The sequence below is a fragment of the Anas platyrhynchos genome, chromosome 1, assembly GCF_047663525.1.
Source record: "Anas platyrhynchos isolate ZD024472 breed Pekin duck chromosome 1, IASCAAS_PekinDuck_T2T, whole genome shotgun sequence".
NCBI lineage: Eukaryota > Metazoa > Chordata > Aves > Anseriformes > Anatidae > Anas > Anas platyrhynchos.
The window spans coordinates 86,887,498-86,900,059 of NC_092587.1; the positions used below are offsets into that span (position 1 = coordinate 86,887,498).

Here is a 12,562-nt window from a genome sequence, read left to right on the forward strand (position 1 = left end):
TACTTCCCCTGTATCCACAAGGCTTGTTATAGAAGAAAGCTAAATTAGTTTGACATGATCTATTCTTGACAGATCTGTGCTGGCTCCTAATCATCTTCTTTATTTGATTATTTCCACTTTTTTTTTTTTTTCTCCCAGGAATGAAGTTAAACTGAGTAGTCTGTAATTTATTTATTTTTTTATCTCATCCTTGGCTTTTATTTCAGCTTTCAGACACCTCACCCAGCCCTCGTGAGTTTTCAAAGCTCTCATACCTGATGCTTCAGAGGTTGCTTCCATTAGCTTTGTAAATAAACTAGTAAGATTTGAAACAACCATCCCACATCAGTATATCCTGGCTTGTTCTACCCCTTTTCTAGATCCTGATCTTCTTCCTTCGTGGCCACTGTTAATGGTTCCAGCCATCTACTAGCAGTGACCCATGTTGCTGGAGACATGCAAAATGGCCATTAAGCACCATGACATTACTGACAATGCATGATGTAAAGTTTTAAGCAAAGCTCTTCCCTCCCCTCCATGAATATCATAAACACTAAGGTAAGATGACTTTCTTTCCCTCCTCTCCTCTGGCCATATTAATATTTGATTCTTTTGTGCAAAACAGATCAGTGTGCCCAGGAAACACTGCAAAAAAAATGGGTCCTGGCATATTCTATAGCCCAATAGCACATTCTCCTTGGAGTTGGGAGTTCAGATCTACTGAGGGAGAAAAGGTGCATTCACCACATTCCTGGGTGAATATTTTAACGAAAATGTTTCTGGATGACAGGAAGGTAGCACATTCCCTTCGTCTTGAGTACGTTCTGTGTGGACACTTCACCTGACAAACTTACCCATTTTGGCTGCCCAGGGAGAGCAACCACAAGAATACTTGGTTTGTAGATCCCAAAGTAGCTTAGCTGGTAAGTAGATATTCAGCTAATTATTATTTTTATAAAACTAAGGATCATCTAAGAATGCCAGTAAGCAGTCTTTAAATGTTTAGAGGACTTTATAGGTGTATGTGTAATTATCCTGGGACTTGAGGTACCTCCACAGTTAGAAAGGAAGAAAGCTCTACAGTATAAATCCCTTATTTCTGGGTTCAGAACAATGGTAAAATAACTGTGATATACTTCAGACTCCTCTTTTCAACCACACCCTAATTAAAAATTAATGAAATTCTACAAGATAAGGCATTGTGTTATGGTATCTTTTCCTGTCTTGTAGAATCATATGACTTAAAGGGAAATAAAATAAAATAAAATAAAACTGTAAAACAGAATTAACTTTAAAGGAAGATTTGCTAAAAGATCTTACAAGGTTTTGGGGCTATTTTTTCATGGATTTGTCAATTCTTTTGTTTTCCACAGAGTCATGTACACTGGCATCACAATGGGAGGTTCTTTTTCCTGCATGCCTATAGTTTTACCATATAAGAGGGAGTGTCAGGTATTGATTCACATATTAACTTTTCTAACTATCCTCTGGAAGTGATCCAAATTCTGTTTACTTCATGAAGGTTTTGGTTAGCTTCAGTTCTTCAGTTATTTGGGGGGAACATCTTTTTTCCTTTTGCTCCATTCTTCCTTTTCTCAGGATTGAATCTCTTCTAGCTGGTATTTCTGTCTGGCCTTTGGACACAAAGGAAGGGCCTTTTGGCAGATCCTGTGCTTCAAGTGGGATTGGTTGCATCCTTGCCATGCTTTTTTATTGCATTTTTAAAGGTTCTGTCAACATTAAACATCAATTTGCTGTTGTGGGTGTCTGTCCTCAAAACTCTACGTAGGGCTTGATGTTCCTCTGGGTCTTCCACTGGAAATGCAAACAGCAGGAAGGGTTAAAAATACTGTTTTTTGTCTCTAATCAGGAAAAGTCTCCATTCTGACAGGTTCTGACTCAGTCCAGGCCTTTGCAAGCTGCCAGTCTGACTACACCAGTGCAATAAGCTAAGAAGGGAATCCTAACCTAAGAAAGCTGTCGCTGGTTCTGAGGAACACAAGTGCCATTTCAGTGCAGCTCTCTCTAGTCTACAGTGAAGTGTCCCTGCTGAGGGCAAGCTTTTGGTCCAGCTTCTAAAAGCTCCTTTACATCAGTTCCCCATTGTTGAACTCCCCTGAGTTCCAGTACAGCCTCCCAGCCACACCACACCCCGCAAGCACAGTGGAGCATTTTTTCAGCAGGTGATTTGCAGGAGGGGACCCCCCTTTAACGTGAAACTAAATACCTGCAAGATTTACTTCAGCAAATCAACAAATCATCCTTCTTTCTTTAGCTCTACCTTTCCAAACCTAGGTAATTTTCATTAAACTGTCTGTAGGTCCACCACTGAATAACTGGCTCCTAAAGCTGTGGGTAGACAAAAGAGAAAAGCAGGGCACCATGCTGCTGCAATCTCCCCACCCTTGACTACTTAACTTTGCAGATTTATAAGGTCATTGGATACTGCTGATAAAATAAATAGATTAGCCTCCACTGAATAGTCTAAAGAAATGGATGCCAATTGATAAGTCTTAACTATAAGAGTAATCAAACCTAATTTTTTCTGGACTTCATTAATTATTAAAAACCATCCCAACTGATAAAAAACAGAAGTTCCTGAGACTATAGTCTCACGCCTAGGCAATTATGAGAAGAGTGGAATAAAACTATCTTCAGAGCTGGGTCTAGATCCAAACACACTCCTCTGTATCCTTAAATTTTAGGGACAGTTACACCAAACGAATAAGATTCCTCCAGAGCCTATTAGCTCTACAAATTAGCAGCCTTGAGAGAAAGATGCCTGCTACAGAGATAACGTTTAAATATTGTGAGATGTCCTGGCTTTCTATAAATATATACCATGATTATGACTGGAATTAATTCAAGAAACTTTAGAAGTAAGACGAGTAATGAATGGGATTGACATTTATTGATTATAATTTGAAAGAAGATAAGTACATCCTGGCTCCCCTTTCGAGGAATCAAAGCCAATCAGCCCTGGTGGGAGGAAGCCAGGCTCAGCACATCCTTTTGAGTTAGCAAGACAACTGGACCACACCCTGGCACCCAAGAGGGGCATTAGTAGCTGAGGGACAAGCTCAGAGGAAGCATGAACCCTCAAGAAAGCAGGAATGGTGATACTATCTTGTGTTGCTTGCATTGCTCCTATGGGAGTCGTGCCCCTCCCCAGCTGTCTGCTGGGGCTGGGCAACTTTTCACCTACACTGACAGCAGTGTGAGAGGTGAGGATGCACCACGTTGCTGCCTCTGTGCTCATTTACAGCAGCTGTGACAGCTGCCCAAGTGGAGGAGAGAGATCTGGGGATGCTACAAAGGCCAAGTGGAAGCACAAAGGAAGAACCCGTGCATTTTCTCCTCCTCCCAGCTTCCCCACTTATACCAGAGCCAGGAGGGGTGAAGGGAAAAGGACCCTGATGGCAGTGGCTGATGCTGCCAGCAGGAGTCCCCAGGAAGCACAGCTTAATGGAGGGCTGGTACCCAGGTGGAGGAGAGCAGAAACAGCAGGAGGACTGCATGGTCAAGGGAGCAAGAAGGAGGCAAGGAGCAGAACAGATGGGGGAAGAGACAAAATGAATAACAGGAGGAGACAGCAGGATCAGTGTAACTAAAAGCACAAATTCCTTTTGTTATATGCAAAGCAAAGGAGTATTTTCATGACACTGTCTCCACCCCACACATATTGTAGGCTACACAGGCTGGTACACTGTGATGGTGGGGAGGAGCTGGCACATTGGTGAAGGGCAGGGGAAAAGTTGTAGCCCTATTGTCAAGCTCTGGCTCATTGTGATAAAACCTGGGTGTGGGAAGATCAATGGTTTGTGTCAGAGGAACTCAAATGGCTAGTGAACAGCCCAGACCTGTGGGAGTGACTGAGGGTGGATAAAGCAATGCTTTGCCTGTTTAAATCACCTTTCACCTGAGGGCATCTGAATCCCTTTTTTCACACACTAATTATTTAGTTTCCAAATTAAAGAAACACCTTGCAGAGAGGGCCATGACAAGCAGAAAAACTATGCCTACATCAAGTCAGAAAACAGGTTAATAGTACTGCTAGGAACAGAAACCAGCTCTCCCCAAACCCATTCCTATATACTAACTACTAGCCTGTGGTGCTTGCAACCGTGAAAAGCTGTGCAGTTTTACAAACACACTCAGCAGGTGACAGAGAGAGCCCCAAGGATATATGAACACCTTCTCTACAGGAGGCCATCAGAGCGCTGAGGTTACATGACATCTCCTGGCGTGCTCGGGAGGATCTTGGAATTACAGATGAAACGAATGCGGGTGGATTTCAGCCTTTGACTTTGGACTTCAATTGTTGAAAGATGTTTCACCAGGATACCTGCTCTGCTATTCTGGTATTTCCACCATCAAGGCCAATAAATCTTCCACTGAGCCTTCTGGATGGCCAACCTCCCCTAACCAGCCCCATAGTTCCCTGTACAGAGCTAGCAGGCTGTGGCTGTTGCCTTACAGTTGGCCATTGGTTCTTCTGAATTCAAGTGCAGCCAGATGTGGGCTGCTGCCAAATCCATCCCTGACACCTGCCAGCCTCACAGCAAATAGGAGAAATGCAGAATGACTTCCAAAGGGCACAAGCACACAGCGAGCTGCCATTAAAAGGTTTCCCAAACTGAGATGGCTTTAGGCTGGATCTGTCATCAGAGCTAGCACTCATTCTCAAATCCAAAATAAGCTTTCCCTGTGTAGGGAGGAAGCCTGAAGCAACAGAAAGGGGCAGTCACGTGAAGGAGGAGGGGGCAAGAGGAGAGTTATACAAAGGGAAGGATGCAACACATGGATTGAGCAAATGGCAGTCAGCAATGCACCACCAGCACTAATGCACCACTGGCAGCATGCAGAGGTCCCAGGTTGTGTGCGCTCGATGTAAAACCAAGCAGGCTCTTTTGCTTCATGCTATCTCACCCCAAATCCCAGAAGTCCCACACACGCTCTGTTTCCTCCACACGTGGAGCAGGAGAGAGCTGTCCCGGGGAGCACATGCCTCTAGGCACGAGGCCAGTGAACCCGAGCAGGTACACACACCCTTGATTTACGTCATGCAAGGCTATCAGCCTGCTTTTATCTTGCAGTGGGCAGAGGGCCAAGTCCACCTTCCCACTAGCACAAGAAGGCTTTGCAACTTGGCAGCTCTGGACAGCAGGGAATTCTCCCTCCACATGGTGTCTCTGGGAAATGGGGAGGGGGAAGAGCAATGTCTGCATGGGGCAGCTCCTAGATCCTGGAATGGCATTGCAGAGTCCGTGACAGCAGGCCTGAAGTGAGAGCAGACCCGAGGTGAAGCCTATCTGCGCTTTTGTCTTCTCGTCAGAGAAAGCCCCACGACTGGAGGAGGGCTCCCAGCCGGAGTGACCCTTCTGCAGGAGAAGGCCTCACCCACCACAGCACAAGCACTGGATTCAGACTCAGCCTGAGCTTGGGGCAGTGCCCAGGCTCCACATAACTCGTGACTGCAAGGCAGATACTACTCTGCTTAACACACGACACGAGAGGCCCAAGCGATGCCCACCCTCTCGGTGTGGCAGGGCAGCCAGGGGCACATTTCCTCATCCTGAGGCAGGAGCAGCCGTGAGATAACTCAGATCCTCTCAGCATCAGGCAGGACAAGCCCTCAGACGACACGTGTCGGTGTCTCAGGCTACACACGTGTACCCAGCCCTGCACAGGCCTGCTCAGCGGGGATGCCTGGGTGCAGCTGTGGGTACCGACTGCTTTCAGCTGGGGCTCCTGTTCAGGAGCACGTGGCAATTTGGATCAACAGACTGGTTTCTTTCCTACCAAGCATTACCACTGCCCTTCTCCCCCTGGAAACTCTGCCTGCAATTAGTTCCCGAGGAAGGGGCTTGCCTGTGCCATTAAGCACAGCTACATTACGCGATCCAGGAGAAATCAATGCCCCTAATCGTCGGCAGAGGCAGCGGAGGAGGACAGGGCGATGGGGTGTTTCTCTGGAGACGCTCTTCTCAGGAGAAATCCCAGCGGTATTGCCCCAGGAAGAGAAAGAGTAAGGACCTGAAGTAATTAAACTCCCATGCAGCAATTGTTTACCGAAAGAAGCGCAGAAACCTCCCAGCATCTCTCAGAAAGGCAGAGGCAGCCGCTAGGCTCTCCCCAGGTGCAGATGAAGTGCCTCTGCCCTGAAGTCAATGGTCTGTGGTGATTTACACCACGCTGGCAAGTGGAGGGAGGAGGGGCGTGGATGGCCACCTTTCCCTTAAAATGCCCGTTTTCCTCCCTCCATGGCGGTGTTTAAAGGCAAGACCATGCCTTGCAAGTGTAGAGGCATCCACACATCGCGGCATAATGGAGTTATTCTAAATGAGGTCGGAGATATTTTAATATCCTGAGGCAACAGAACCTGAACTCCGCGTGCATCTTCCCCCCTCTCTCCCTTTTTCGCCATTTCCTCCCTCCCGCACACCTCTGCAGTTCCTGGAGCGACAAGACACCTCGCCGGCTGGCTGCGATCGCTGAAAACACTTCCCTAATGCCTCCTCCTTCTCCGATTGCATTAAGCCGCATCTTTTAGAGGTACAGCCCTGTTTATTCATGCTGCTCGCGTGGAAGGGGAAAGCAATGCAGACTGCCTCTCCCCCCCTCCCTCCTTCTCCTCGCTGGGTGTGGCAGGTTTAAACCTTTGCAGCCGCCGGCTCGCCAGCGCTGGGGCGAGGAGCAGAGGACGCAGAGCGGGAGGGAAGCCGTCGGATACGGCGGGTGATGAATGAGCCTCATCGCACCCACAAGTGGGAAACCTGCTTGCGGGTTATTGTTTAATCACTCATGCGAGCCGGTGCTGAGCACATACCCCCGTAACGCCCATCTGTTCGAGGATGCGGTGCGGTGCGTGCGACGCCCGCGTTCCTAGCCACCTATCTAAGCGCCCAGCTCTGCGCATCCCCGGCTGCACCTCCTTCCTGGCAGCAAAGGTTTACCTCAGATTTTCAGAAATCGCCTTTTCGGGTATGCCTCCTTTTAGCTGAATCTTTTGTGGGCACGGATTCAGAGGTGCCATCGGCTGCGGGCAGAAATGACAACACCGAGCGATCTACATCTCTCATGGGTGGGCACAGCCAGCCAGATACTTCGCTGCTCACGCTGGCATTGCACCCACTAGAAAGAATAACCCGCAAGGTAGAAGCGTGTGAACGTATCTGTCTGCGAGGGGTGGGAGGGCAGTCACATACAGGCACACCTAGACATGGATGTGAAAAGCTTTCTTCCACGCCCAAGCCTGTAATTTCAGCATCCTGCTCTTTCACTGCCAGAAAGGCGGGACGCCGAGGGCTTCCCCCAAAAAATAATTTGAGGAGAGCTGTCTTTATTTCGGGAAGGAAGCTCCTGTCTGTCATGAAGCACCTATTCCTTTTTTTTTTTTATTTTTTCCTTCTGTGAAAGGTCTGGGTGGGGACACAGGAAGAGCACAAGCTGAAAACTGAGATCTTTTTCTCCTTCAAATTAAAGCTTCCCCTGATGTATCAGCACATTGCTGACCGAGCTGCTGTATCGCCAGTTTGGCAATTTTGGTGTGTGTTCAGGTATAGGAGCAGGAGCTGGGCTCTGAGCCCAGAAACGTTCACAGAATCTGCACATTCAGGATGTATGGCTGCATGGGGATGAGAAAGCATGTGCGAACGAGTGCCTGTGTGCTTCTGCATATATGTGTAGTACAGAGGCGAGCGGCCGGAGAGTGAGGATGCGTGCCGCACATGCACGCGCAAAGGGGTGTGTACCATGCGGTGGATTAATGTACAGTGTGCGGCGAGAGCACTCCGTGTGAGCAGGATACCTGCATGCCACGCATTGCCAGGCGTGTTCGAATACAGAGCGATAGGAGTGGAGGCAGCGAGATGTAAAGAGCAGGCACATCGGGAAATTAATCGGGAAATTAATGCCCAGCCTGTGGCGGTATGGGCAAAATTACCCCCCTCTCCCCCAGTAGCTGTCTTCTGACTCTGAAGAATCCCAGAGCTACCTACTTTATTTCAAAATTTGCTGTGCACCTCCGCCCACTGCTCTGTCACTCTGCCTCTCTGTCTGCCTGCCTTTGCCTCCTCTGCTCTTTTCATCCCGTATTTGCCGGCTGAACATGCTCTGCTGGCTGGCTGCAACGTGGTTTCCCCCCCAGCCACCACCACCTCCCTCCCTTCCTCCAGATTTTAGTGAACGTATGGTTAATTGTGGAGCATTTGAAACCTGCATGGGGAAAAACACGGGATGACGCAGGGTCCCTTTCCATCCTGCTTGCCTGCCCCTCCCCATTATTCTATAAAATCGCTCCTTCGTTTGATAATGCACGGATCTCCATTCAGAAACACACCTTAACCTGGATTTTCTCTAAACGCTCTGTAGTAACCAGAGTTAATTACATTCAGTGTGCTCGGCTATTGCTCCCCAGTGCTGCAGTGCTCTACTGTAAGAGACACAGAAATGCATGCATATAGAAAGTAACCGCTGTGGTTCCACACCTCACACTGAGTTGAGCTCTGCTCCCAGAACCAAAGCTCTTTGTCGTTACCTACAGATTCATAATTAGGGGAAGTTTCCAAAATGTCTTATGAAGATCCCCAGGGCCAGCTCCTGCCTCCAAGTTCTGACTGAATAAATCCCAGATCCTCCCGAGGAAGTCCAAGGAGCTCAGCCAAAATGGGCTCTTTCGAGCAGGAGCAGGTTTAGACTTTCACATGAAATAAAAAGGGGAAGAGCCGGGGGGTGGGAGGGGGATAAATGATGTAGCTTTTTATTATTATTATTATTATTAAATTTCCTTGTCATTTTGGTCACGAAAATGTTGTCACTGAAAACTAGCCGCCACCCAAATCTTCTTAGCGTCCCCGTTTGGTTACGGGAAAAGCCAGGTGGTACCAGTAAAGAGAATGAGCTGGTTTCCAACAGGTTCACACCGCGAGCCTCCCTCATCCCAGCCGAGTTGGGAGCTGACAGAGGCGTGGTCCTCTGTCTCTCTCCCAGCTGGTGCATTTGGCTAACTGGTTGTACTATGGAGGGTATTGCAAAGAGGGTGACTCTCCCCTCCCCGGGCTCATGCTTTTGTTATTAATTAATTACACTTTTCCTTATACCGGAGGGTTTTTTTTTAAAAAAAAAAAAAAAAAAAAAAAAAAAAAAAAAAAAAAAAAGGCTTCAGGTTAAGTCCTGCTCGGCTTGTTGTAACACACACAAAAAAAAATATGAATGCACCTGTCCTCCGAGCCACCTCGCAGCACATGCACATAAAGCATCCCCCATTCATCGGAGCCGTGAGCAATAGGGAGCGTTCTGACCGGGGATCAAGGCTCACCGGGCATCCTTTCTTTTTCGGCTTAAGACGAAGAATTGCTTCCTTTATCTCCAAGGTAGAGGCAGATATCATCACGTTTCCTGCCAGCCCCCCCACCCCCCATCCACACCCTCCGATCCACGGACCGAAAACCCTAGGCAATGCATCTGCTGACAATTAAAAGAAGAAGAAGAATAGAGGGGGGATCCTGGTAGCTCCCCAAATGTGGACGTAGGCCACCCCCCTTTCCCCACATCGCCAGCCCCGGAAAGGCAAAGCAGTCGCGCTGAAGGGTGTGAAAAGAGCCTTCAGTCGCAAGATGCTAAAGAATTGCAAAAGAGACATCTGCTGAAAGCAGCTGAAATTTCCTCCCCCCTGCCCCTGCCCCTGCCCCTACCCCAGCCCCTCACACACGCAAGGCAGACACGCACCCCACGGACCCCCCGAGAGCCTGGGCGATTTCTTAGCAGAAAGAAACGTAAAAATCTTCAGCTCTACCTGTTTTGTTCTTCTCATACAGCACAGCATGATCGTATTGTCCCCTTCCTTCCTTCTTCTTCCTTCCTTCTCCTCTCTCCTTTTCCTCTTCTCTCTCTTATCTCTCCCCCCCACCCTCTCCACTCCCTCCCTCCCTCCCTCCCTCCCTCTCTCTCTCTCTCTCTCTCTCTCCCTCTCTCGCACACGCACACGCACACGCACACACACACACACCAGGGCAGTTAGCAGCGGCTCTAAGGTCCACACATGCACACGCCGCCTCTCCCTGCCTCCCTCCCGCTATCCCTACCCTGCCCAGAATTGTCCCCCCAGCTCGTCACCTTCCCCACCCCAACCCACCCCACCCCACCCCCAGCCCAGCCTGCTCCTTCCCCCCCCCCCCCCAAAGTCCCTTTGCCAGCCTCATGAATTATTAACATCTCCAATCTGGACCCAATTACCCAACGCCTTCCCCACTGTACAGAGGGGGACACTGCGGCGGGGAGGCAGCGGGTGGGTGGGAGTGGGGTTTATATGGGGGAGAAATGGGGTGGGCGCGGAGGGGAGAAGAGGGAGCGGGGTCCTCGCCGCCGCATGCAGTGTGCTTCATGCCCAGGTGACGTGCCGTAGGTGGGAGCTAAAGGGGAGTCAGAAAATATGGTAAAATGGCTGTTAAAAGCCCCCCCCTCCCCCTCGCCGGCACACTCGCCAACATATATGCACGCGCTGCCTCCTTCCTATGTGCAGGCACAAACCCCGCGGGGCCGAGTCCTGCAGCACAACTTTCTCCCCCGTCCCCCAAGTCCATCCCGTGGACTCTGTCCAGGTGCAGAAAATGATGCTGCTGCTACAGATCCGTGCTTCAGAAGAGCACCAAAAGCTACAGCCATGGTCCCTTCCCCTTCCTCTATTCCCCCTCTCAATTTCCCTGCCTAAGTAATTCCTGCGCCTATTGATCCCAGCCTGCAAATTTCTCCGAGTTATTATAAGGGAGATGTGCACGTTCACACACGCAGCCCGCCCCTGTGCACGTGTGGGAACAAAAATATATGGATCTGCATGCACAGGAGATCATGGCGATGCCGGGGTCTGAGTGAGCATTAATGCACGCGCACACCCCCAAGCACACATCTTGGAAGTTATAGCACGGTGTTTTCTCCAAATGTATGTGAGCAGGATCGCTATATCTGTCATCACGGAAAAAAAAAATAAATAAAAAGATATTCCAGACGACGTCTAAACCGAAGCATGAGATTGTCGAGCATGTTAAAAATATAAAAAGGCTGCTGGATTTTCAGGATTTCATCTACCAAAATTCAAATTTAGCTTATTTTATTTGCTGTGTCTGGGAGGCACAGCCGGATGCTGTTCTCTTTCATAGTACTAATGTCACTACATCAACTTCTCTGCTACGCCCTGGAGTTGCTTCTAATTTATTCTTAATGTTAACCTGCTCACAAAAGAGAAGAAAAAAAAAATTGTCTTGGGTTATTATTAAGTATATCCGAATCCATTGTTAACACAAATATTGACACGCACCCTTCCACAGATAAATGCATATATAGATACAGCTTCTGGAATACCCCTCAGCACAGGCTCCTCCATAATCATATTCAGTTGCTATGACATCACTGCAGTTCCCAGCACCCTATATTTTTTTTTTTTTTTAAGGAAAGTAAACAGCATTTCAAAGAGAATCTACCTAGCTATCTACATCCGTGTGTAGTTTAAGGGAAGCGCCTTTCGGGGTTAAGCAGGTATAAATGTTGGCTCTGGTTTTGCAGTGTAGAAAAGGGAAATAATGGCATGGTAATGAGATTCAGAGATGATACTAAACTGGGAAGAGTTGCAAACACCAGCTGACACCGAAGAAGACCACAGGATTAAGTAACGAAAATTAGATTCAGCTTCAGAAAATGCATGCAGAGAGAAAGAACGCCAACTATGCAATCATTAAAAAAAAAAAAAAAAGACAGGTAAGTGGATCTGCAGAAAGCAATGGGCATCAGGTTGGAGGAAGGTGGCACACACCACTGCTGGTGACACCATGCCAATGCTCTGAGAAGCGGCGCAGTGACATTTTGGAATATGCCCATGGGATTTATGAGGCTCTGCCCCAGCTTTGGGAGTTGCTGGGGGCTCACCGCCAGAACGAAGTCAGCGTGTCGTGAGCTTGTGTGCGCTTGCTAACCCACATGAGTGCTCCGTGTGCCCCTGGGAGATGGGATTCATCTGGCCAGGCGTGCGTGGCTCTATCTGAGAGCGTCACCCTGGGCTCCCTTTGGTGGTAGTGAAGAAGAATGGGAACTTCTCGGGTGTGATTCAGATCATCCTATAGCAGGAGCCTAAACTAGGTCAGATGAATCACGCCTCAGGAGTGTTTGAGAAGCTCATGTTCTTCCCACTGAGGAGGCCTTTTTAGGGAACCTCCCTGCTGTAGGGAGCCCTAGCGAGGAAAGCCTGCCTGCCCCCCCCTTTCCCAGACACCCACCCAGGGAGGGAGCAGGCTGGCAGCAGAATGGCTGTGCTGGTACAGCCGGCTGGGGGCAGCCCCCTTCCTCTACACACCTGGGGTGGTTTCTCACCACCTTGAGTCAGATCCAGAGTCAGAGCCACCTCTCTTCATGCCCAGCCCCACGGGCACTCTGTGCTCTAGCTTACTGCAAACCACTTTTGTCACATAAGCCAAAACCCCTCAGTGGGTTCCCCGTGCATGTGGAGGGGTGGTGGGCAGCCAGCCCACTGCAGAGTCACTCCTGAGTTCCCTCTGAATTAATCTGCTCAAGTAAAAGAGAGATATGCTGAGAA

General features: G+C 48.8%; 1 protein-coding gene across 1 annotated transcript in view; it reads right to left on the reverse strand.

The window, feature by feature from the left end:
- The window catches only part of GAP43 (growth associated protein 43), a 58,366-nt gene extending 48,434 nt beyond the window's left edge, over positions 1-9,932 (reverse strand). Inside the window, exon 1 of the mRNA XM_027449614.3 lies at positions 9,776-9,932. Within this exon, the coding sequence (XP_027305415.1) occupies positions 9,776-9,805 (30 nt within the window). The 5' untranslated portion in view covers positions 9,806-9,932. The remainder of the gene's footprint in view (positions 1-9,775) is intronic.
- Between the last annotated feature and the right edge of the window lie 2,630 nt (positions 9,933-12,562).